The following is a 26,640-nucleotide window of genomic DNA, read 5'->3' on the forward strand; positions in this document are numbered from 1 at the left end:
CCCCCAACAAACCCCAGTCACCTCAATTTCTGTTATGACCTGGGGATGGACATCACAACGTCAAGACCAGGCTCAGGAGGCCCCAGCCAGGAGCCTGTCCGTCCCCCGCACATTGCTGTGCACCTTCAGAAATGGGTAACCTGTTTCACCTGAGCCCCACAGCAGCCTGGGTACAGGTGGCGTTTTTCCATCTGCTGAATGAGGAGCCAGGGCCCAGAGGGGAGGCCTTGCCCGGAGCCCCACGGCTCTTGCAGTTCAGCGGATCCAGGCAGCTTGGCCGACATTAGAGCACAGGCTCTTCCCCACCACACCCCGGGGCCCAGAGCAGCAGCCAATGTCTACAGCAGGGAGAAGTGGAAGGTGGTGACTAGTTCCTCAGGAGGACCCTAGAGGCAGGTCAGAGGTGGGCAGGACCTCAGGATGGGCACTGGTAAGATGGCCCAAAGACCAGCCTCTCAGCCACCCCACGTGAGCCCCCTCTCCACCCTGACTCTGGCCTCATCACCCCTCATATGGACACTGCTCCAGGGCCCCCTTTTCTGACCCCCAGGCTCCCTTTTTCCAAAGCCCCTCCTTCCTCTATAGCCCCAGCCTGCAGGCTTTCCACGACCCAGAGGACAGAGCCAGGACCCCTCTGTCTGACCTTCAAGGCCCCTCATGGTCTGGCCCTTCAGCCCCCTCTGCCCTGACATTCTGTTCCCAGCCCCTGCACTGGGCCCAGATGGGATGGGGCCCGTGCCGAGGGGGAGGGGCACAGACACGGGAGGCACACACACCGGCTTCTTTATTGGCAGAGTCTTAGAGACTCAGTAAGGCACGGAGCCCAGGAGGGGGACGGGGTGTCCTGGAGTACACGGTCAGGAATACCCGGGCCCCAGTGCTGGGCACCCCACCGCGGCGAGCACCTCCTGCTCTCCGGGCAGCTCTCAGTGTTCCTCTCCTTCAGGACCCTCTCCTGGGGAGCCTTAGAACAAGGGGCCCTTTTTTCCCAAGAGGGCAAGTGTGGGCGAATGGGGGTGAGGGGAAGGAGGAGGCAGCTCCATGGTCGGGGTGGGGGGGCAGTGGGAGGGAGGGGCCTGACGCTCCTCCTCCCCGAAGGCACTAAGAACAGAGGGGCCCAGCTCAGGGGCAAGTCCCGGAGGTGGGGCGGGTGCTCAGCCTGCGGTCACTGAGCCCCGAAGCACCAGGTGGGCTGGCTGCAGGGGGCTGCCTCAGCTGAAATCACGGTTGGGCAGGAGGAGGGGGGCTACCAGGGTCCACAGGTAGAGCAGCAGCCCTGCCCAGCTGGCACAGATCTTCACCCACACGGCGGTCCACGTGCTGATCATCTTCCGGGTCTCACCGGGTCTGGAACACACCATCATCCCAGTGAGCCTGGCCCCTGATGCTGTGACCTCAGTCCTGGCCCCAACCTTGGGATCCAGTTGCGACCCCTGACTTCACCTCTGGCTCTTATCCTGTAAACTCTAGCCCCGTCTCTGATATTTTTGACACTTGGCCTTAAGACCCTACATAGAGCTCATGGCCTTGTACCATAGACCTGAGCCTGACCTCAGTTCCAACCTTGACCCCAGTCCTAGGCATAATATTGTGACCTGATTCTGGTCGCTAACCTTATGATCCTAATTCTGTGACTGCACTCCTGGTCCCTGACTTTGGGACCCGGAAGCTCCTGACTTTAGTCCTGACCTCTAATGTTGACTCTGACCTTCAATCCCATAACCCCATCCCTGATCTTATGACCACAGTTTTGATATTTCTGACCTCAATTTTGACCCTTGGCCCTGTGACCCCAGTTCTGGCCGCTAACCTAGTTACTTTGATCTTAGCTCCTTGACCTGGTCACTTCAATCCTGGCTTTCTGGACTTGTAACCCCAATTTTAACCAAATGGCCAAATTTGTTACTTTTTATGGCCCCAATCCCAACTCTCGACTTCATGACTCCTGTTCTTGACCCTGTGACTTTGATTCTGACCCCATACCCTACTCTTAACCCTCAAACCATGAATCCCAAATCCGACCCCATAACCCAAATCACCACCCCTGATCTGTAAACCCGGTCTGCCCTGCACAGGTCCAGCCTCACCTCCCGTGATCCCCACTTCTCAGCACTTAGCGAAGGTACCAGCTACTAAGTGGACCAGGCACTGGCAGGGAAACTGGGGCACAGATGAGGCAGGCTCCCTGGAGGGTCCTAGAGAGACACCTCCATGCCCAAGTCTTAAACCCCTGCACAGGGTTGGAGGGGAAGGGAAGTGGCACACGCACTGCAGACACTGCGGCTCCGTCCACGCACCTGTACCAGTTGGTGAGCGTCATCATGACATGCAGAGAGGCGAGCACCAGGCAGAAGTGGAAGAAGGAGTAGCTGTAGGTGACGCTGTCCTGCTCGTTGTCGAAGGCCCGGCCCTCGCAGACCGCCACCGGCTGCTGCTGCGTGGCCTGCAGCACAGGCGGGCACTCCTCCGTCTGCATCAGGCTGTTTACCTGCCGGTGGTCCGAGGAGCGCAGACTGGGGGAGGCGGGGGCAGGATGTGCGTGTGGCTGTCAGGCCGTCACCAATGAGATGGGTGGGTGGGCAGTGCCAGGGGCCTCACACACCACGGCATTGGCCGTGATGACCATGGGCACCAGGGTCCCAGAGCCTCGGGAGCCGGTGGCCTGGAGGTTAGGCCCTGGGCCCTGGAGTTAACAAACTGCCTTGACTCTCAACTCTACCCCTGCTCCCTGTGTGACCTAGGGCAAGACGCTTAACCTCTCTGAGCCTCTGATTCCTTGTCTGTAAATTCAGAGATAATAGTACCTCCCTTACAGGGTTGCTGGGAGGATTAAATGGAGTAATGGTGTTTGAAGCCCCTAGCACTGTGCCTGGCACAGAGTAGAAACCAAATAAACGGCCCCTGTTATTCTGGTTGTTTATTTGCCATTTCCACAAACACGTGTTGAGAACTTAGTACTGCAAAGGATCATACCAGTTACTACATTCATTAAAAATGTTCATAATAATGCTTATTTGCTGGTACATTTGTTTACCTTTTATTCATTTTACCTAAGTAGTAATACCCACTGCCTCCCCTTTCTCTATGTTTATAATAGAGAATAATAGTAATGATTTTTGTCCTTGCTTTTCTACAATGAGGTCTTGATGTTTTTGACTACATTTAATAGTTTGAGACACATATACAATTTTGAAGATCCAACTTGTATCCTGAAAAAAGTGAACAAAGGCCTGGATTCCAGCCCATTCCGTCAAACTGAAAAATCACCCCTTGCAGAGCTTCAGTTGACCCCAATCACCAAATACTGTGCTGATATCTAGTGCACATGAGCCTAGATCTGGGCCATCTAGCTGGGGGCAAGAGCCATCATCAGTGGTCCCTGCCCTCGTGGCTGTTTATGCTTCGTTGCTTCCCGGGTTTTAAGAACTGTGCTAAGAACAGATGGGATCTGTGGGCTCTCCGAGGTGCAGCCCAGTGACTGAAGGTCAGGGAGGTGTGAGTATGAGAAGCATCAGGAAGCACAGCTCTGTGCCCACGTTGCGGATGGGGAGGGACGGAGCTCAGGGGAAGGGAAGTGAGCTCAAGCACCATGGCCACTGTGCACTCATGGCCTCGGACAAGTGGCTGCTCCTCACCAAGTCTCAGTCTCCTCATCTGTAAGATGGAGGTGACATGGGCCCTTCCAGATTGGAAAAGAAATCAAAGGAGAGGACAGAGAAGAGAGATGTTTGTGAACTGCCCCAACTCAACTGGGAGAAAATGTTTTGAAAAAGGTGAAAACAAAACGAAATGTGAAACAGCCTCAAAATGTTCTAGCCCAGGAGCCTAGAAGCAGGTGTGCTGCTTACAGGCAAACGGGCACTGCCCAGGAAGGGTGACTGGGGGAGAAAGGGAGATCAGGGCAGAGGTGCAGACACACAAAGTGGCACCTGGAGAGATGCCGGGCCGCAGGGAGGCAATACCTGAGTCTGCCAGTGTCAATAAGTATACTTGATATCACCATCTGGTGACACAAAACAGCCACTCACAGCCATCCAGCTGTGCAAATATTAATAGTTCTTTGCAGTAATAGCAAACACTTATTTGGCACCTACTACTTGCCAAGTTCTTTTCTAAGTGCCTTGTACATATTAACTCATCATAACTCTTCAACAATCCAATGAAGTAAGTAGTATTTTTATTCCTATTTTACAGATAAGGAAACTGAAGCACAGAAAGGTTGAGAGACTTGCCCAAGGTGCCAGGCTCAACTGCAGGCAATCTGGCTCAAGTCCACACTGATAAGCACTTGCTAAGACACCCCCTTAAAGAATGTGCTCTTAAGAGCACATGTGATCTTAAGAATGAGCTGCTCTTTCTCAAGGGACACTGTGGGGTCACAAGCCACCCTGGGCATTAGAGGTTATCATCCTTTAACTGAAAAGGAAGCTGAAGCTTGGAAAGGTGAAGCGGCCACACACAGGTGTGAGTGATAGAGCCTGGACCCGCTGGCCCCAGTCCAGGCTCCTGCCCTGGCACCACAGCTGCCTGCACCCGGCTGAGCTGGGCACATGGCAGCCCGGGGTCAGGAAAAGCCTTGGGCCAGGAGGCAGGGTTCAGCCCCGCCTCCGCTGCCCAGTCACTCTGTGCCCTCTGAGGGGCTCAGTTTCCCCACCAGCACAGTGCAGGGGCTGGATGTGCTGCCTGCTGAGCGCGCCTTCCAGCTTGGTGTCCCGGCTCCCACATCCTCCCATCACTTGTGCCTCAGGGTTCCCAATCATGATTCCTTCCCAGAAACCAGCCCCCCACCCTACCTGATGAAGAGGGTGCACAGGATGAAGACGATGAGACCCACGATGCTCGGTGCATCCCACCACTGGGTCTCATAGCCCTCGGGGCCTGCCAGGACCGTCCCATTGCCAAAGTGGGTCAGCAGGTTGGGGTTGCATTTCCGGTCTGGGGATGGGAGCATGGTCACCCTCAGCCCACGCAGGCCAGGTCTGTAGCCAGGGAGCCCAGAGGATGGGCTCAGATGGACAGCCAAGGGACAGACAGACACACAACGAACCACTCAAGTCCCAGCGACAGCACTCAGCAGACAAAACAACAGAGACAGCTCCAGGAACAGATGGGGTCCTCCCACCTCCCTGAAGGACTAAGTCTTGGAATGGGCTGGGAATGTCCCCATCATCTTTGAGGGTCCCCAGCCCAGGAGGAAGACCAGGCCACCTGGAACCCAGGCCTCTACTCACCGGGGACATTGGATAAGGCCAACCAGGTGACAAACATGGTGTAGAGCGTAATGACCGAGGCCTGCAGCAGACCCGAGCTGGGCTGGGCATCCTGGCAAGAGCAGTCCACAGTGTGACTCCTGCCAAACCTGGGTACACCCCACCCCCACCCAGCCCAGCCACACCCAACCGGGGGACCTCAGAAACCCCCACCACCCTAGGGCCATCCCATCCCACACCCTTCGGGAAAACATACCACCCGGGCCACCCACTGCCACCTCGCCCACCCAAAGGTAGAGTCCTAATTTTTTCTCTTAACAGGTTGCCCGACTTGTTCCCCAGCTGAGCTCCTTCAAGGGCAGCACTTCTTCAAACTCTGAATTAAAGCCCTCCTTCGTTTACCCCATCTGCATCTTCATCCGACAGCCCTCCCTGCTGACTACTCCCCAAACATGGTGGCCACCTCTCTGTCCGTGGAACCTGCCAAATCCTCTCCAACCTCAGGGTCTTTGCACTCGCCCTGCCCTCTCCCTGACATCTTCCTCCCCCATATCTCTGCACCAGCAGTGTCTTTATATTCAGGTTTCAGCTCAAACAGGACCCCCCAGAAGGCTCTGAAAACCCTGACTGCAGCAGACCCTGGCCCTGCCTGCCCACCTCCCTTTCAGCCCATACCCTTTTATTTTCCACATAGCACTTATTCTCCAAAATTACTTCACCTGGCCTCATCTCCTATCGGTTGTTCTTTCCCACTCCTCACCACACAGACACACTTGAAAATATGAATCTGAACTCTATGATTAGGAGCACAGTCTCTGGAGCCAGTCTGCCTGGGTTCAAATCCCAGCTCCACCCCTTACTAGCCGTGTGACCTTAGGCAAGTCTCTTTACTCCTTTAAGCCTCTGTTTCCTCATCTGGAAAGCGGGGATGATGATGGTGCAAGGACTAAATAACATGACAGATGTCATTAACTGTTAGCTATTATTATTCCTCCTCTTCCTCACAGCTGTATCCCCAACATCTAGAAGAGTGCCTGATACACAGTTGATGCTCAAGAGGTATTTGCTGAATGAATACTGATTGCTGTGTGACCTGGAACAGAGGCATCACCCTCTCTGGGCTTCCGTTTTCTTACTGGGAAATGGAAGCTCTGGCCAGAAGGGAGATTCCCAACCGTTCTGCTAAGGACCCCCAAAGACTATCTAAGCTACCTTTGAAACACCTGGTGGGCTGATATCCCAAACTGTGAAATACCACTGGACTCAGAAGGCTTCCCTTCTGAAAAACAAGTGATTACCTTGGGAGCTCCCACCCATCATCCCAGATAGTCTGGGATTGCAAACTGTGGAACTGCACCTTCTAACACCACTTCTTGAGGTATCTAGGAATCATCACTCGGTGACCCTTCCTAATGTTCTCCTGATTTGCATGAAAACAATGATGAAATCAAAATAATGATAACAATAGTCAATGTCTGATGGATATGCCAGGCACTGTTCTAAGTGTTCACTGTTCTAATATCTATATGCCAGGCACTGTTCTAAGTGTTCATAAACATGGTCTCAATCTTGAGAATAACTCCAAATAGTGTTATTATTCCCAATTTACATTTGAGATGAAAGAGGCACAGAGAGGTTAAGGCACTTTCCCAAAGACAGCCAGCATATAAATGCGAGAGTCAAGACTCTAACCCAGGGAGGCTGACTTGGGAGCCCACACTCTTGGCCCAAGCCTCTGTGACTGACAGCCCTGGCCCCAGGACCCCAAGGTTCCTACAAGAAGTCCCACACACCGAGGAGCCTGGTTTCAGGCTGGGCAGAGACAGGCAGGCTCACCTGGACCTTGGGCAGGACAGCGACTATGGATACGCAGAAACAGAAAATGAGGTTGAGGCTGATGAAGACCTTGCCCTCGTAGCAGGCGCCGGGCTGGGTGTAGTAGATGAACAGCAGTGCCACGGCCACGATTGACAGAGCGTAGAAGAGGAGGGTGAAGAAGAAGAGGCCTGGGAGGGAGGGGCAGCGGCAGGTGGGTGAGGAGGTGCAAGGACCCCCATCCCTTGTCGAGCAGTGCACTGGGTCTCGGGCCCCAACTTCCTCCTCCAAGGAGTGTCTACTAAACTTCGGTCCCTGGGGGCTTCCCTGGTGGCGCAGTGGTTAAGAATCCGCCTGCTAACGCAGGGGACACGGTCCGAGCCCTGGTCTGGGAAGATCCCACATGCAACTAAGCCTGTGTGCCACAACTACGAGCCTGCACTCTAGAGTCCACGAGCCACAACTACTGAGCCCGTGCACCACTACTACTGAAGCCCGCGTGCCTAGAGCCCGTGCTCCGCAACAAGAGAAGCCACCGCAATGAGAAGCCTGCACACCACAACGAAGAGCAGCCGCCACTCACCGCAACTAGAGAAAGCCCGCGCGCAGCAACGAAGACCCAATGCGGCCAAAAAGAATTAAAATAAATAAATTTATTAAAAACAAAAAAACTTCCATCCCTCGCCCAGGGTTTGTGAGCTCCTGCCCCACCCTGAACTAAAATGATTCACTTGCCGCAAAAAAGGTCACCATAAAAATAAAGACAATGGGGCTTCCCTGGTGGCGCAGTGGTTGAGAATCTGCCTGCCAATGCAGGGGACACGGGTTCGAGCCCTGGTCTGGGAAGATCCCGCATGCCGCGGAGCAACTGGGCCCGTGAGCCACAATTGCTGAGCCTGCGCGTCTGGAGCCTGTGCTCCGCAACAAGAGAGGCCGCGATGGTGAGAGGCCCGCGCACCGCGATGAAGAGTGGCCCCCTCTCGCCGCAACTGGAGAAAGCCCTTGCACAGAAACGAAGACCCAACACAGCCAAAAATAAATTAATTAATTAATTAATTAAAAAAAAGATTAAATGAGATAATGCATTGAAAGCCTTTAAAAAAAAAAAAAAATAAATAAAGACAATGAATAAAGGGGACTTCCCTGGTGGCGCAGTGGTTAAGAATCCGCCTGCCAATGCAGGGGACACAGGTTCGAGCCCTAGTCCGGGAAGATCCCACATGCTGTGGAGCAACTAAGTCCGTGCGCCACAACTACTGAAGCCCGCGTGCCTAGAGCCTGTGCTCTGCAACAAGAGAAGCCACCGCAATGAGAAGCCTGCACGCGGCAACGAAGAAGAGTAGCCCCCGCTCGCCGCAACTAGAGAAAGCCCGCGCACAGCAACAAAGACCCAATGCAGCCAAAAAAAAAGACAGTGAATAGAGAACAGTCTTTCAAAAAGTGAACTAGACGCCTGGTGATCAGGGAGATGTGAAAATCAAATCAACCTTGAAGAGCGCCTTTCTTCTTGATCAGTTCAGAAGAACTGAAAAGGGACCCGTTCTGCCACTGGGGTTTCAATGACCAGGTGTCATTCATGGCTCGCCCTGCAGGGGTCGCTCAACCAGATCCCTGTGAACTCTCCAGTGCAGCTCTCATCTGACCCCACCTCGGCCACCCCGGGTCAGCGGCCCCTGCCACACACCCTTCCCTCCATGTGACACAGACGGCTCAGTTCCTGCCCTAAGGCTGCCTCCTGCCTTAGGAGGCAGCTCGAGATGCCCTCCAGGCGTCGTCCAGCTTTAGGGAACACCACTCCCCACCCCCCCCACCCCCCCACCCCCCGACTCCTCAGGTAGCCCAGCCCCCTGGTGAGGCCGTTGGGTGGCACTGACCTGCATACCGGGCGCGGGAGTCGCTCTTCTCAGCCTTGTTCAGCCACCGCTGGTTCCAGGAGTGCGCAAAGTCGATAAGCAGCAACAGCTGGACGAGGAGGAAGACGAAGGAGCCCGCGACACCAAAGTAGAACCAGACTAGGCAGGCAGAGGGGAGGGAGGCAAGGGGGTCCAGCCGTGGCGCAGCAGCCCCTGGGTCTGGGTCTCATCTCACGCTCACTTTTATACATTCAACAGTCATTTGTGCCACACCCTGCACTGGGGACACTGAGAAGTAGCAAAGTCCCCGCCCTCGGGAGCCCCTGGCCACGCACAGAGATGCCTTGTGTCAGGGTGTGGGTCGGGGTCAAGGGGGCTTCCCTCCAACCCCGAGTTGCCCAAAGGCCATGTGGCCAAGCACCAAAGTCCTGTCTCCTGGGTGGGAGGCAATGACCCAGCCAGCAGTCTGGGGTCTGTGTGCAAAGGAGCCCCCAGCACGCTCATCCTTCTTGGTAGCCCCCGTCCCTCCCCGCCAGGGCCACCTACTGTCGGAGAAGGAGCCGTCAGGGATGTAGAAGGCGCCCACGGTGATGCCCACGAAAACCAGGAATTTAAAGAACCAAAACCTATGGTGGGGAAAGGGGTAGGACAGACAAGAAAGCTGAGTAGGGGGAGAGAAAAAGGCTGCATGGACCCCCAGAACCCCATCCCTGAAGAGCAGGTACTGGGAGAGGTGAGAGAGATTTCCTGATGGTCTGACAGGCACAGAAAGTCTGTCCTGGCCCTAGAAAAAGCCCCGTGGGGCAGAGGGAAGGACCAGTGATGGGTGAGGATGGTCACCCGGGTTCTAACCCCAATTGTGTCACTAAATTGGTGCGTGGCCTGAGGGATGCTGTTGCCTTTTCTGAGCTTTATTTCCTCATCTGAGAAACGGGAACTACTAAATGAGCTGACCTCTGTGCCGTGCCCTCCTGGCTTCAGCGGCTCCTGAGTCTGAGGATTAGGGTCTGGAGGGAACTACTAAATGAGCTGACCTCTGTGCCGTGCCCTCCTGGCTTCAGCGGCTCCTGAGTCTGAGGATTAGGGTCTGGAGATTGCTGGAGACAGGCAGAGGATGGGGAAAACCAGAGCGGGAGGGGCCCAGGGCGCAGGTGGGACCCCTCCTCACCCGTTCTGGATGGCAGCCCTGGGGTCCCGGCTGCTGCGCACGCAGGTCATGAGCAGGGTGAAAAGGAAGAAGAAGGCCGCCATAGCGAAACACATACGGTAGACGGCACGGTGGCCGAGCAGGGAGCCACAGTCGATGTGGCCCTGCAGGACGACGGGGGACCCGGCCGCCTCCTCACACACCCAGGGCAGCTGTGGAGACAGACAGAGCAGCTGGAAGACCCCACCCCACCCAGAACCCGCGCTGACTCCACCCAGGCCGCCAGGCAGGAGGCTCTCCCAGCAGGGCCACCCGAGCCTCCCACCTCCACCCATGGCCCATCTCCATTCCCACCCACCTCTGCGGCTGAAGCCCTATGAGTGAGCCCCCCAGGGACAAACGGAAGGCATGGCACGGTCCAGGGCAGGATTTCCCAAAGTGCTCTCCACCCACCAGCTACATCAGAATCCCCGGAGGTTCCCCTCTCCTACAGAACTAGAGTCTCTAAGGCAGGGTCTGAGATTCTGCATGACGAGCACACTTCCCAGGGAATTCATGCTCTGTATACACTAGTATGTCAGAACCTCTGGCCTAACTATCCCACTGGCTATGAAACACTGAGATGAAGGGAAGACTTAGGACCCTCAAACTGGGCTTATGCATTAAAGTGGGGAGAGCTTACCCTGGGCCAGTGTCTGGCGGGGATGGCGATAATGATTCATGAGACTTCCCAAGGGGACCAAGGCTCATGAGAAACAGTAAGGCTCAAACCCTCCTCCCAATGTGAAGAAACGACCCTCCATCGTCAAGCTTGGACCATCGGTGCGCTGGCACTCCTGCCCACCTCTTGATCAGCTGGGCCCCCAAGCCTGGGCCCCCTGGTAGCTGAGCCTTTGCCAGAGGCCAGGTCCCGCAGGTGGCTCACCTTGTAGAGCTGGCCCTCCACACCGGGACTCAGCATGATGACGGACACCAGCACCCCCAGGAAGAGGAAGGCCGTGAAGATGAGGTGGCTCAGTGTGGAGCTGTGGCTGCAGGGGCAGCAGCTGCACAGGATGCAGGGGGCAGAGCCGCAGAGGCAGGACGCCTGCGGGGAGGCCAGGATGGCACCTTACTCTCTGGTCTCCTCTCCCCTTCCCCGCCCAAGCACGCAGCATCCACCCACTGCCCGCTGCCTGTTCAATATCTCCAAACCTACGCAGAGACTGCCTGTGCCACACCACGAAGGGACGCCTCTTCCCCAGATGTCACCCCATCTAACTTTCAAGCCCAAGGGAGAGGCCAAGGAAACCAAGGCTGGGAGAGGCTGGGTCCCACAAGGACACACAGCCAGTAAGCAACAGAACCCAGATTCAAACCTGGATCTATCTCAGGTGTTACTGTGGCTTCGGAGAGAGAGCTGGGGTCACAGTGCTTCTTACTTAGGAGGAGGCAGAGTGGAAAAAAAAAATCCAGAAGGCCAGCTCTTTCACTGATTAGCTATGTGACCTTATACAGCTCACTCAAGCTCTCTGGACCTCAGTTTCCTCTTCCATAAAATGGGAATCGTAACAGTACCTGCTTCTCACATAGCAGTTCTAAGAATGAAATACTGTAGGGATTTTATTTTATTTTTTAATTTTTAATTTTTTGGCTGCGCTGCGCAGCACGCAGGATCTTAGTTCCCCACCAGGGATCTAACCCTCACCCCCTGCAGTGGAAGTGCAGAGTCTTAACCACTGGACCGCCAGGGAAGTCCGGTAGGGATTTTAAATTGTAACTCCCTGGTAATTCCCTGGCAGTCCAGTGGTTAGGACTCCGTGCTTTCACTGCCGAGGGCCCGGGTTCAATCCCTGGTCGGGGAACTAAGATCCCGCAAGCCTCGAAGCACGACCAAAAAAAACTGTAACTCACTCAGGCTCCCTTTCTCCCTTCCCTGCTTTATTTTTCTCTGTAGGACTTACTACCACCTGATTGGCTTCATAGTTTACTCGTGTTGCCTGCCTCTCATTGCTAGCATGCAAGCTCCACCAGGGCAAGGGGTTTTGTCTGTTTTGTTCACCATGGTATTCCCAGAGGTGGGAACTGTGCCTGGCACATCATCGGGAGCTCAGTGACCATCTGCCGAACAAATGTAAAGTGTCTGGCATTGTACCAGACGTATGTTAAGACCTCAAAAAACAGCAAGTGCTGATAAATCAACATCTGTTGAACGAATGGAATGAAGAATATGAGTGGCTGTGACTTCCCGCTCTGGGGCTGCACCAGTTTGGGACAGCAGAGGCATCCAAACCCTTTCTGTCTCCAGCTCCTCTGCCCTCTGTCAGACCCTCCCTCCCTAGGGCTGGCTGAAATCACTTAGGGGCTGGTGATGCCACACCTTTCGTAGCTGGAGACTCATCCCTTGGGAGCCAGTTCTACAGCCCAGACTTGGAGGAAGTGGGCCCACATCCAGATACATCTGGTTCACTGTTTCTCTTCCCCCAAACAGCCCTGACTCCTCATTCAGGTATTTAAGAGTCTGGAGGGCAAGAAAGACACAGGCTCTGCCATCCTGGATCCCCCCGCTGCTTCTGGAGCTTCCTTGGAGTTGTTCATACATTCCGATCCCCACTCCACCTCTGGGGATCACTCCTACCACAACCTCTTCCTATAGAAATACCCGCCCACGGGAGTAAAGGCAGACACGTGCGCACACATGTACACAGGGAAGTCCATTGTGACACTGTTCACACGAGGAAAATAATAGGGGAAAGCTGAAAATAACTAAATATCCATCATTACATCGTGGTACATCACAGCACATCATGATCCCTAAGAGGGACCTCTCTGCTGAATGGAGCAGATGTGTTGGTAACACTTAAATGGGTATATACAACTAAATATAGTTAAATATAAAGTATACCCCAGTAAAGTTGATTTTCATTATCAAAAAATAAAAATTTTAAATTAAGAAAAAAACTAAAACAGGCACGAAGCTTTAGGTTGTATGAGCTTATTAGACTATCAGGAAACTGCAAATGACCTCATTGCCCAACACCAGGGGACAGTGGTGGCCCACTGACTCCATGGAATGTTACAGAGGCAGGAAAGATGAAAGCCACTAGACTGACAGCAACACAGGCTATGCTTGTGATGCAATGTGAAGGGCCAAGGCAAGCTACAAACAAAGTTCCCGCACTCAGATTACAACACCCCCTCCACAAATGCACTCAGGGGAAAGGCAGCAATGGAAAAGCGCCAGAAATAAGAGCGGTGGAATCTTAGCACCAGCCAGGTTCTCAGAATGGAGAACTCAGAACTCAGGAGCCCTGGGTCTGAGAGTCTTTAAGCTGCAAGTTTCCGTGGCACCCCATAACTGGCTGAGCCACCCTAGCACTAGACCAAACACAGGAGAGAAGAGGTCAGCCCAAGATTACTCAAAGCATACTTCCTTCCCCCACGCAGTGTGAAGAGGAGAGGGCCCTGTCTTGACTCTGCCACCAGCTGGCAGTATGACCTTAGACAAGTGGGACTCAGTTTCCTCAGCCATAAAATGGGCCTCTGGGCAGGGCAGTGAGGTGGCTTGGAGCCCATCAGACAGCCCTGGGTTTCACCAGCTTCCCCATTCCTCGAATGTGGTCTCCAGCACTTTACCACCGGCGGGAGCTTACAGAGCAGCCGCTGCACGCCAGCTTCATGCTAACTAAGTCCCACTGATCCCTCCTGACATGCTGAGAGGCAGGTGCCGTTGTTCTCTCCACTTTACAGACAAGGAGAGAGGTCCTCAGTCACGCTGCTGAGAAGAGGCCAAGCCAGGACCAAGACCAATCGGTCTGAGCCAAAGGCCTTTCACACTCCCTCGACTGTAGAAGGTCCTCCTTAAATATCTGCTGACCGTCCAACTCACCATGTGCTGGCTTGGCTGGTGACTCCCATCCCTAGTGGGCCCATCTTATCTCCTCCTGGCCAGGACTCACCTTCAGCCCAGTCCAAATGCTGACCAAGAGAGCGACTTTTGTCCCCTTCCTGCCCTGACCAAGAGGCAGATGCAAATGCGTCACAGCAGGAGGGACAAAAGTCTTCCCCACCGACCCATGTATGCCAAAATGTTCCCTCTAAAGATGCCTGGCAACCCCCCATTAGAACTTCACTCCTGTGGGGCAATGTCCATTGAAACAGGTTGTTATTGGTATCCAGTAGTGCCCAACTGTACCACTTAATACTGTGTGGCTGTGGGGAAATCATCTTCCCTCTCTGATCCAGCTTCCTCAGCTGTGAAATGGGGATAATATTCACTGCTTCATTGGGGTCGTTGTGAAGATTAAATGAAAGGGTATATACGAAGCGCTCACTACACTGCTGGGCCTGGGCTACCACTGGACAGCTCTGGGCTGTGAGCTCTGGGCCTACAGTAAGCACTCAGTAAACGGCAGCTATTGTCAGTATCATGACCTGTAAAATAGGATAACTATGTCATGGGGTTGGCGGGTGGGGTGGGTAATGAGATGGCAGGGGTGAAGGGCTCAGCACAGCACCTGGCATGCAGTAAGTACTCAGTAAATGTCAGAGGTCAGAACGCCAAGGGGAGGCCGCTGACCCGAGGGGCAGGTCCCTTGCAGATACTCCCTAAGCGAACCTCCTGATTCCACTCTGTGCCAACCCTATCCCTCAGCATCCAGGATGTGAAGGGAGGGAAGGTGTGGGCAGAAGCCTAGACCAGGAATCAGATTTTAACCCTGACTGTGCAGTTCCTCCTCCTTTCACTGTGCAACCTTAGGCAAGTCGGCTAACCTCTCTGGGCTGCAGCTTCCTCATCTGTAAACTGGGGGTTGGAGCAGGCCTGTCCGGTGCCTTCTGACTCAGCACTGTAGGAGTCTGACTCAGAGACCAGCAACTGGCTCCAGAGGGAATTCTCCACCCACCTTTTTAAGATGATAATAACAATAGCTCCTATTTGGAGCACTTACTCTATGCCAGTAACAGGGCGGGGCACTTTTAAATCTTCCCAGTATCATAATGAGGGAGGTAGACAGGGAGACAGAGACACAGAGAAATGGCAGGTCTCCCTTCAACACTCCCCCCACCCCCAGGATAGCCCAGCCTGACGAAATTCTGGTCAACTCCAAGGAAACTCTCCCTCCCCCATCAGGAAGCAAACCCTTTCTGGCCAGAGCCCCAGCCCAAACCTTGGTTTCACTGGGCAGGGAGGGATCTCAGGGACCAGCTCTTGATTCCCCCTCCAGCGGGTATGCACACACACACACACACACACACACACACACACACACACACACACCCTTCACAGATGGGGAAATAGAGGCCCAGGGAGGACAGGAGTCCAGGAACCCACTATGTAGCCTCTCTGTGCAGATATCATTCTCCAAAAATGGCTGTAAAGTAAATCTCTAGATCCCCCAGCTGTCCGCCCCTACACCCCCATCCTAACACACTCACACAAATCAGGGACAAAGGAAACTAAGTCTGGGATTCAGCGGCCACCAGACTCCCCCTCCTTCCTCTCCGCTCATCTTTGTGTGGGGCAGAGGGGGAGGGGGCTGCCTGAATGAACCTCAGATTTAGTGAAGGGAAGAGGGAAGGGAGAGGGGGCTGGGAAAGGAGAAAAGAGAAGGGGCCTCCCAGCCGGGGTCTGGCGGACGCTCCTCCCCTCTGCTGGCTGCTCCCCAGGTCCCCGAGCAGACGACCAGGTAATCCCTCCCACACACACACCCCAACCTCCCTCAGTTCCTGGGTTTTCCCACCCAGAGTTGGGCCGATGGCGGTGGTAACCCGCACCCCTCACTCAAGACCGGCTTAGAGAGGCAAAGGAGGCCTCCTCCCCACCCCCAACTTCGGCTCTGGGGCCCAGAGGGCAAGGGTCTGGGGTTCATTGGGGAAGTGCCCAGGAATTAGCCTGAGCCAGACTGAACGAAGCAGAGACAAGACACAGAGAGACTGATAGACCGGACGGGCAGACAGACCCCGGCGGACAGACAGGGAACCGTCTAGACAGACAATGACAGATGGAGAGGCTTCGGACAGACAAAGACAGTCGGACAAACGAACGGACAGATATCAGACACACACAAATGGACAAACTGAGGCAGACGGGTAGGGACAGAAAGACCAACTGACAGATTGCCAGAGAAACAGAGAAGGACACACGGCAGAGAGGGACAGGGACCGGTAGGCCACACAAAGAGAGCGTCCGGGAGGGAGACCAGAGGAGCACTGCCAGGACGACTCCAAGCTGAGCCAGCTGGGGCCGCAGCGCCCACCCCCGCCCCGGGCTCTGGGCCTCAGTCGCCCCAGTTCCCTGGAGGGGCGCCCGCCCGGGACACCCCCTCCCCCGCCCGAGCGCGCCCCACCCCCTCCCCCGCGGTAACCCGATCCCCGGACACCAGCTGTCCCCGGCGCCCGCGGGCCCGGGATGGGGGCGGGGGAAGTCGGTGAGAGGGGGGACCCGAGGGGCGAGGAGGCGGGGTGCGGGCCCAGAAAGACAAGTTTGGAGGAAGGAAAAAGAAGAAACTATTTGGAGGAAGAAAGGACAAAAGTGCGAGGCCGAAGAAGGGGCAGACGGCGGGGGCGGGCGCCGGGGGCGGGACTCACGCAGCTGAGCAGGGAGCAGGCGCCCAGACAGGCCCCCATGGCGGCGGCGGCGCGGGGCGCAGGGCGCGGGCAGAGGGGCGCGGGATCCGGTCGGGCTCCTGGCGCCGCGGGTTGGCCCCGCCCTCAGCCCCGCCCCGGCCCGCCCCGGCCCCGCCCCGCCCTACCTGCCGGAACCGCTCGCCGCCTTCCGGCGGCGCTCGGGGCCTCCCGGGACTCACCTGGGCCAGGTGCGGCAGGTGGGACCCTAGGGAAAGTGGAGGTACCGGGGATTCCAGCGGCCGCGCGAGCCGCGCAACTGGGCTGGTGTCCGGTCCAAAGTGATGGTTTGGAAATAGTGAGACCTGGGTTCGAGTGCCGACGAGGCCGCAATGCGACCTCACAACACTTCCCCCGGACCCCCACCGCAGGGGACAGAAGCCAAGAGATGGTCACCCCTGACTCCTCGGCGCTTGGCACGGAGCCTCTGCCCAATACGTAAGCGTTGAATGATGAATGACTGGACAAAGGAATGGGCAAGTCACTTCACCTCTCTGAGCCTCAGTTTTCCCATCTGTAAAGTGAGGATACCTACCTCAAAGGGCTGTTACAACACATAGGAGATGCTTGCCAAGTGTGAGCTCCCTGTGCCTGTTACTTCTAAGACCCCGTCTCGCACTCTTTCATCTGTCCTCTCCTCCATCCACCTGTTCTTTAAGCTCTACTGTCTCCTGTCTTGGGCCACATGCTCCCCAGAGCCACCCGGCTCATCGCTCCCCAGGGATGCCCGAACCTGGCCCCCAGCTAAGGAGGTCAGAAGGGGTGGGTGGGTCACATTCCTGCCAGACCGTCCCCCAGAGGTAGGTGGGAGAGACCCAGAAGTGGGGCTCTGTAATCACTCTTGGTTCACCCTCCAGCCCACTCCTCACTCAGCCGTAGATGGGATAATGTTAGGGAAGGAAATCTGCGTGCATGGACATATATACACTACCAAATGTAAAATAGATAGCTAGTGGGAAGCAGCCGCATAGCACAGGGAGATCAGCTCGGTGCTTTGTGACCACCTAGAGGGGTGGGATAGGGAGGGTGGGAGGGAGGGAGACGCAAGAGGGAAGAGATATGGGAACATATGTATATGTATAACTGATTCACTTTGTTATAAAGCAGAAACTAACACGCCATTGTAAAGCAATTATACTGCAATAAAGATGTTTTTTAAAAAAAAAGCTGACCCCGCAGCCAAAGATCCTACCTGACTGCATCCTTGGTGATTCATGGGGCGCCAGGCTTAGCCATTCATTGTGCCAGGACTGTTCCACAAACATACCCTACACTTTCCCTCCTCCACACTTTTGCACACAGGATACCCTCCCCCTGGAAAGTCCTTCTCTTTATCCCCCTCTCTACCCTTCAAAGCCTTGCTCACAATCTCATATCTTTTTGGTGAAGAGAACCACCCTTCCCCCAAAACCACTACCTGGCCCCATTAGAAATAAATATCCTCCTGCTTCCCTGTGTTTCTACAACACGGGACCCCTTTACAGCCCCACAAATAACTAAAGTTACCACACATCTCAAGCTTATACCAAACTCTTTGACCTACATGGTCCCATTCAAGCCCTATAGTAACCCTGAGAAGTAGATTAACTCCTACTCCATTCCATTTTACAGATGAGGAAATAGGTTCAAAGAAGTAAAGTAACGTGCTAGACGTAAACTGAGCACTGAATAAACATCAGCTATGACTATTGTGGTTAGTTATTATTGCTGCTCAAAGCCACACAGCTCAGAAGGGCAGAGCTAGAAGACCACCCAATCTGGCCCTGATCTCAGAACCCAAGGCCTGTCCCCGACATCCCACTGCCTCTATTTGAAAGCAGAGGTGACAATACCCAGTCAGCCTCTTTTTCTGTCCAATAATGTCTTCAGTCCTAGTCAGAGACCCTCAGGAGACTTTGAGCCCCCCAAGGACTGTCTGATTCACCTCTGGCCGGTCCCTCCCCTGCCCTGGGCACAGCACAGGGCCTGGCACACTAAGGCAGTGAATGCTTCCTGAATGAATGAATGCCTGAACATATACCACAAGGCCAGTGTCCTCATTCTGCCACCCAGCAGTCTGAAGTGAGCCTTTCTCACGGCCACCCACCCCAGGGTCAGCTCCTCTTGACACTGCTGCCCCAAGAGCCGAATTTTCCATCCCTCAACCCGTCCCTTTCCATGAACTGGTCCAGTAGAAAACACCCACGACTTCGCTGAGACTCTTGTTCTCTCACTGCCTCTCACACCCTCTGCCACCCTGGAGATCACTTCTCCTCTCTTGCTTCCACCCCTTACCCTGAAATGGGAGTGGTTATCTTACTTAACCTCACAGAGCAGTTACAGGCATCCAGAAAGCATTCTAAGAAACAGGCAATTATCTGAAAGGAGGGAGGGATTAACATACCTGCAAGTGTAGAGAAACAGCCCCCTCTGATTTTTATTTTTAATGTATTTATTTATTTATTGGCTGTGTTGGTTCTTCCTGCTGCGCGTGGGCTTTTCTCTAGTTGCAGAGAGCGGGGGCTACTCTTTGTTGCGGTGCGTGGACTTCTCACCACGGCGGCTTCTCTTGTTGCAGAGCATGGACTCTAGGTGCACAGGCTTCAATAGTTGCGGCACGTGGGCTCAGTAGTTTTGGCACACGGGCTTAGTTGCTCCGCAGCATGTGGGATCTTCCCAGACCAGGGCTCGAACCCGTGTGCCCTGCCTTGGCAGGCGGATTCTTAACCACTGCGCCACCAAGGAAGCGCCCCCCCCCCCCCTCTGATTTTTTAGATTGAAGTTTTCCAGAGCGGGGTGATGTGCTGCCTTGTCCTGGCCTCACCCCACCCAAGATGGAGGCGAGCTGGACTCTCACATCCCCACATCGCCCTGCACAGAGGGGCAGACCCACCCTACAGACAATTCACTCTGTAGCCTTCTCCTGGTGCTTCCTCCTCTTTCAGCCTCATGCTTCTCATCTGTAAAATGGAGATAATCGTTTTTGCTCCAGCTGTCTCACGGGACTAGTGAGGAGATGAAATGAGGAGATGGATAAAGAAGCTTCATTCCTTGGTATCCTGACAAGCCCACCCACTTTTCTCCCAGTCTTGAATCTCTTGCAAGGGACCAGAATCATTCTATCTCTCACACCTCCAAAGGCAAGATTACTGTCAGCAGCTGTGTGATCCTAGCAAGTCACCCAGCCTCTTGGAGCCTCAGTGGAGGGTTGGGATTCATGATCACCACAGCTCTTCCAACCATGTAATGCCATGTAAACTACACCCACTGAGAGAAACCTGCAGGGGTCAATAGGTCCATCCCCCTGTGCCCATCACCCAGCCCAGACAGATGCTCAACTCTCCAGATCCCAAAGGAAGCAGGACCTGGCTTCTTGGGCCACTCAGCCCAAGGGTTCTCTAATCTGATCTCATTGGGCCTCAGTTTTCGAATCTGCAATATGGTGACAATCCCCTGCTCAAACTCCCCCATGGCCCCCAGTATCCCCCACCCATCCTTGCCCATCCCTCTTACCATCCTCCCGTCTGTGAGGACTCAGATGCACTCTGGCTTTGAGCCTCCTGTCCCCTGGGCCTAGCTCTCTGCCCTGGCCTCCACTTCCTGCTTCTGACCCATTTACAGAGCAGGGCTGAAGCTATCCCTTATGAATATTCATGTGGGATAATAAGGGCTTGGGATTGGGGGAGCTTCCGGGGAGAGGCATTCACGAGACACCATCCACCCACTCTTCCCATACACAGCCCCCCACCAAGGCTGCCCTCCCTCCCAAAGGGTGCATGGGAGTTTGAGGCAAAGGCCTGAAGTAACAACAATAATAATATCCACAGCAACCATTTTTAAGTGCTTACAACACACCAGGCACCCTGCTAAGAGCATCTCCTGTAAGATGCTTTTAAGATGGGAACTATTTTCCCATTTAACAGATAAGGAAATCCATGCTCCAAGAAGTAGCACTCACGTAAGTCATACGTGAAACATGTAAAGTGATTACAAGTAGAGCAAGGGTGGAACCCAGGTTTTGTCGGACTCCAGGGCTGGTACTCTTTTTTTTTTTTTCTGGCCGCGCCATGCGGCTTGCAGAATCTTAGTTTCCCGACCAGGGATTGAACCAGGGCCCCGGCAGTAGAAGTGTGGAGTCCTAACCACTGGACCACCAGGGAATTCTCAGAGCTGGTGCTCTTTCTTTTTTTTTTTAATTATTTTTTATTTTTTAAAAATTTATTTTATTTATTTATTTTTGGCTGCGTTGGGTCTTCGTTGCGGTAAGTGGGCTTCTCATTGCGGTGGCTTCTCCTGTTGCAGAGCATGGGCTCTAGGCATGTGGGCTTCAGCAGTTGTGTCATGCGGGCTCAGTAGTTGTGGCTCGCAGGCTCAGTAGTTGTGGCTCGCTGGCTCTAGAGCACAGGCTCAGTAATTGTGGCGCACGGACTCAGTTGCTCCGCGGCATGTGGGACCCTCCTGGACCAGGGATCGAACCCGTGTCCCCTGCATTGGCAGGTGGATTCTCAACCACTGCGCCACCGGGGAAGCCCAGAGCTGGTACTCTTAACCTCTGCCATGCAGATGCACAGGGCCAAGCTCAGGAGCACATGGTCAGGGGGCCACATCTGGACCTCACACTCCAGCAGATGTGCTCACAGTGGTCTTAGGCGACCAAGCCTTTAGGAAAGGACTCAGATCCTGGAATTGACTCCATCTGGAGAATATGGAGACAGGCAGACAGGTGTGTGCATGAGCGCAGACACACACACGATGTACATGTGAGCACGGATGCATGCAGAATGTGTTGTGTGTACATGGCGGTGAGCATGTGTGACGCCTATGCCCCTGAGGCTGCCCAGGGGATGCAATGCTCTGCCGCTTTTGTTCCTTTTTCAACCAGCCACAGGGCCTGCTGGGTGCCATGTGCCGGGGATGTGGTGTGAACAGGCCAACACTGTCCCTGCCCTCCCGGAGTGGCAGTCTGGTGGGCTTTGTACCCAGATGTGGTAACACTCCAGAAGGAACTTTTGTGGGAGGTTTTCTCTGTGGGATGTGGCTGGGAGGTGAGGGAGAAGACTGTGGGAAAAGTGGAAAAGGTGAGACATGTGGGGTGGGGAGCTGCAGGGGAGCCCCTGACACTTGCCAGAAGCGAGGGCTGGAGGAGTAAACCAGGGCCTGGCGTGGACTACCCGAGGGTCACATGTCTGAGGATTCTAGGTCTCTGGATGCTCCCTTTACAGATATCAAAAGTCTGCCACAGGGCTTCCCTGGTGGCGCAGTGGTTGAGAATCTGCCTGCCAACGCAGGACACACGGGTTCGAGCCCTGGTCTGGGAAGATCCCACATGCCGCGGAGCAACTAGGCCCGTGAGCCACAAATACTGAGCCTGCACGTCTGGAGCCTGTGCTCCGCAACAAGAGAGGAAGCGATGGTGAGAGGCCTGCGCACCGCGATGGAGAGTGGCCCCCGCTTGCCGCAACTAGAGAAAGCCCTTGCACAGAAACGAAGACCCAACGCAGCCAAAAATTAATTAATTAATTAATTAATTAATTAATTAAAAAAAAAAAGAAGCGTTTAAAAAAAAAAATAGTGTTTGGCACCCAGGGGACATATATTTAAAAAAAAAAAAGTCTGCCACAAATGCACATGTGGGCACTGTGTGTCCATGTGTGTGTGTCTTTATGTGTGTGTGTGCACATATGATTATGTGTGATGTTTGCATATGTGAATTCATGTCAATATGTGTAAGGAGAGGACATGCATGAATTGGAGAACATGGCTGAATCATGTGAGGTGTGTGCCTATGAGGGTTTTACATGTAGGGGTGTGTGTGTGAGTGTGAGTTTGAGTGCAGCAAGGCCTGTTACTGTCAGGGAGAAGGAGGAGGGAAAAGAGTGTCATTTGACCGAGCCCTCACATTCATGAGCCTCAAAAATGCATCAAAAAACAGATGGACGGGTGGAGGAATAGAGAGATGAAAGGATGGATTTGGATGGATGAATGGAAAAAGGGATGGATATGCGATAAAGCAAATATCGCAAGATGTTCCTTGTAGATTCCAGATGATAAGGATATGGGTGTTCAGTGTACAGTTGTTTCAACCTTTCTGGATGCTTGACATTTTTCATAATAAAATGTTAGAAAACAATGTACACTCAAAGGAGGCTGGATGTCTAGTCCCAGGGAACCACGTGCAGGATGGAAAGAACAGGACGCTCATCATACAATTTTAAACTATATCCCATCACCGGCCCACACAGCACTGTGAACTCATATCATTTATAATTCCTGCAGTGATCTTATGAATCTCTCAATTGCATTGGATTTGTGAGTGTGTGTGTATGCATGTTAAAGATGTTAATTTATTAAATAAAAGTATGTAAAACACACCACAGTTGTGGCCAGACTGTGTCGGCATGTCTTCATTTTTAACTTACTGGGAGCCTCAAAAATAAGAACCGGTTTGGGCCTCTCGTGGCCTGTGAGAGTCCCTGCTGTGTAAGGCGTGCGTGTGGGTTTGCACATACACGCACTGTAGGTATGCAAGCACACGTGGCTGGGTGAGGCTGACACCCATGGGAGTGCCCACCCAGGAGCTCAGCCTCCTCCTAGGTCCCCATGAGGCCAGCACCGTTCTCAGGGCGAGGGAATGTCTTGGGGCTAAGAAAGGGAAACCACCAGCCCCATGGCAGTCTTGGGGACCAAGAACTCTCTCATCCAAGGCTTGGACACTCTCATGCCAAGCAGCGTCCCCTGGCCAGCAGTGGAGTGTGGGCGGCGGAACCTGGGGTGTTTCCCCAGGACAGCGGGGCAAGGCAGGGTGTCCTGCGGCCCCGTGGCCCCTCCCTTCCTCTCCATACACTCCCTTCCTCTCCTCCTGTCTAACCACTCTTCCTCCCCTGCCCAGTGCCTGTTGGTCCAAACTGTCAGCAACCCCCATTGTACAGAAGGGGAAACTGAGGCCTGCAGAGAGCAGAGCTACCCAGGCCACACAGCAAGGTAGCAGCAGGGTCAGAACTGAGCTCCAGCCTGCATGCTATTCTCTGCACCACTGCCGGCCACCTCTGCATCTCCCTCCTTCTGTAAGGAAGGGTGGGGGTCCAGGCCCAGCAGACCCAACAGGTGAGGCCCCAGAGTACCCTCCTGCCTGCGTGGGTCACATACAAGATCCAGCAGGCCACGTGGGCACCAAAAACAGAGCATGGCTGGGAGGCTGGACTCGGGTTCTAATCCCAGCTCTGCCATAGACCCTGTTGAAGTGAACCTGGACAGTTCCCTGTCCCTCCCAGGGCCTCAGTTTCTCCACCTGTAAAATAAATGAGGTGAACTACGGCAGTGGCTTTCACATGTTTGGAAGCAGAAACCCGAGCAGCTACAAGAGTTGCTGCCCTTGTCGGTGCAGGGAAGGCAAATAGATCTCCATCCACTCAGCCCCTTCATCTGCCCTCCACCAAGGAACTCGCCAAAGAAATTTCCACCCAGTCGCAGAACCAGGGGATAAGAAATCAGGCTTCATCACAGAACAAGGCTGGGCTGCTTACTAGCTGTGTAAGGCTCCCCAAGCCTCAGCTTGCTCCTCTGTAAAATGGGGTTAACAGTACCAACCTCCTAGGGCTGTGTGAGATTAAATGAAATAATTCATGTCCAGTGCTTGGAACATGATGAACATATTAAAACTTCAGGCAACAGTGGCTGTTATTACTAGTCACCCCCAGATGAGAACCACTGCATAAGCCTGCTGGCTTCACCATGCGTTGTATCTGTTGTTCTGGCCCCAAAGCCAGTGCATTTTGGCAGCTGCTACCCCAGATTCCTCAGCTGGCCTACCTCTGCAGCTGCTCCAGAGCACCTGGGCAAGCAGAGGCTGCTTCGAGGACAGGCCTGGCCCCGGGGAGGGGAAGAATAGGGCTCTCTGTAATCAGGCCGGCTGGGGAGCAGGGGCCCGGGAGCAGGGTCAGCTTCATCTGGATGACAAAGCCTCTGGCAGGCCATCATTAGCTCCCCTCCCCTGCCCTGCGCCAGGCCCTGACCTGGCTCCTGAAGCTCCAGAGAGAAGGCGGCAGGTATTTAGCCAAACCCTTTCATTCCCCGGGGTCCTCCCCTGGCTGCCTGGTGACACAAGCAGGAGGGAAAGTCAGCTTGAAGCCAGGGTCCCCAAACCACCAGGCAGCAATCAGCCCCAGGGTGGACAGCCACTTGGAATTGAGAATCCTGCAATGTTGAAGCTGAAGGAAACTCAAAACTACCTAACGTATATACATACAGTGGAATATCATTCAGTCTTAAAAGGGAAGGAGGGACTTCCCTGGTGGTGCAGTGGTTAAGAGTCTGCCTTTCAATGCAGGAAACAGGGGTTTGAGCCCTGGTCCAGGAAGATCCCACATGCCGCGGAGCAACTAAGCCTGTGCGCCACAACTACTGAGCCCGTACTCTAGAGCCCATGAGCCACAACTACTGAGCCCACGTGCCACAACTACTGAGCCCGCATGCCACAACTACAGAAGCTCACATGCCTAGAGCTCCGCAACAAGAGAAGCCACAACAATGAGAAACCTGCGCACCCCAACGAAGTGTAACCCCTGCTCGCCGCAACTAAAAAGAAAGCCCGCGTGCAGCAACGAAGACCCAACACAGCCAAAAATAAATAAATAAATAAATTTTTAAAAAGCAAGAAACACATCTAGTGTCTCCTCTTATTTAACAGATGGGGAAACTGAGGCTGAGACAGGGGAAAGGACTTACACCCATGCACACAATGGGTGAGTGTTGAGAGGTTCTCCCTGACTTTCTGTTCCTTCCCCAGCGAGCCCCACTCTCACCCCGGGCTGCACAGCTGCTGCGTCCAACTCCTAACCCGGACTCCAGCTTCCAGCTGGCTCTTTGGCACACCTACCAGTGCAATTTCTTCAATCTTTTTAAAAAATAACGTTACTCCTTTACTCTGGGTTTTGTTTCTCCCAGTTATAAAATATACCTGTTCCATGAGAGCAGGGACCTCATTTGTCTGGTTCACCCCAGGATCCAATCCCCCAGATTTTTGCATCAGGCAGGGCATTGGGGAAATACAAGAATGCTTTAAAAAAGTAAAAAGAAATCACCCGTGACTTCCCACCCTCAATGTGCTTTAATATATATATTTTTTTCTTTAATATAAATTTATTTATTTATTTATTTTTGGCTGCATTGGGTCTTCGTTGCTGAGCGCAGGCTTTCTCTAGTTGCGGCAAGTGGGGGCTACTCTTCGTTGCGATGCGCGGGCTTCTCATTGTGGTGGCTTCTCTTATTGTGGAGCACAGGCTCTAGGTGCGTGGGCTTCAGTAGTTGTGGCACACGGGCTCAGTAGTTGTGGCACACGGGCTCAGTAGTTGTGGCTCGCGGGCTCTAGAGCGCAGGCTCAGTAGTTGTGGCGCATGGGCTTAGTTGCTCCGCAGCATGTGGGATCTTCCCGGACCAGGTATCAAACCCGTGTCTCCTGCATTGGCAGGCAGATTCTTAACCACTGCGCCACCAGAGAACCCCGCTTTAATATATCTTATTTTTTTTAATTTATTTTATTGAATTATAGTTGATTTACAATGTTGTGTTAATTTCTGCTATACAGCAGTGATTCAGTTATACATACGTATACATTCTTTTTCATATTCTTTTCCATTATAGTTTATCAAAGGATATTGAATATAGTTCCCTGTGCTATACAGTAGAACCTTGTTGTGTACCTATTCTATATATAATAGTTTGCATCTGCTAATCCCAAACTCCCAATCCATCCCTCCCCCACCCTCCTCCCCCTTGGCAACCACAAGTCTGTTCTCTATGTCTGTGAGTCTGTTTCTGTTTCATAGATATGTTCATTTGCGTCATATTTTAGATTCCACATATAAGTGATAACATATGGTATTTGTCTTTCTCTTTCTGACCTCCTTTGCTTGGTATGATAATCTCTAGTTGAATCCATGTTGCTGCAAATGGCATTATTTCATACTTTTTATGGCTGAGTAGTATTCCATTGTACAGATGTACCACATCTTCTTTATTCATTCATCTGTTTTTT

General features: G+C 53.6%; 1 protein-coding gene across 1 annotated transcript; it reads right to left on the minus strand.

The window, feature by feature from the left end:
• Window positions 1–766: 766 nt before the first annotated feature.
• SERINC2 (serine incorporator 2) lies at window positions 767–16,742 on the minus strand. The gene is made up of 10 exons (XM_082411598.1): window positions 16,593–16,742; window positions 10,951–11,112; window positions 10,047–10,237; window positions 9,425–9,504; window positions 8,900–9,037; window positions 7,047–7,216; window positions 5,232–5,322; window positions 4,794–4,935; window positions 2,298–2,513; window positions 767–1,347 (listed from the first exon to the last, which is right to left on the minus strand). The coding sequence occupies exons 1-10, from the start codon at window positions 16,629–16,631 to the stop codon at window positions 1,212–1,214; spliced, it is 1,365 nt and encodes a 454-aa protein (XP_082267724.1). The 5' UTR covers window positions 16,632–16,742; the 3' UTR covers window positions 767–1,211.
• Between the last annotated feature and the right edge of the window lie 9,898 nt (window positions 16,743–26,640).

The sequence above is a fragment of the Balaenoptera physalus genome, assembly GCF_965194825.1.
Source record: "Balaenoptera physalus genome assembly, chromosome: 1".
NCBI classification, from domain to species: Eukaryota; Metazoa; Chordata; class Mammalia; order Artiodactyla; family Balaenopteridae; genus Balaenoptera; species Balaenoptera physalus.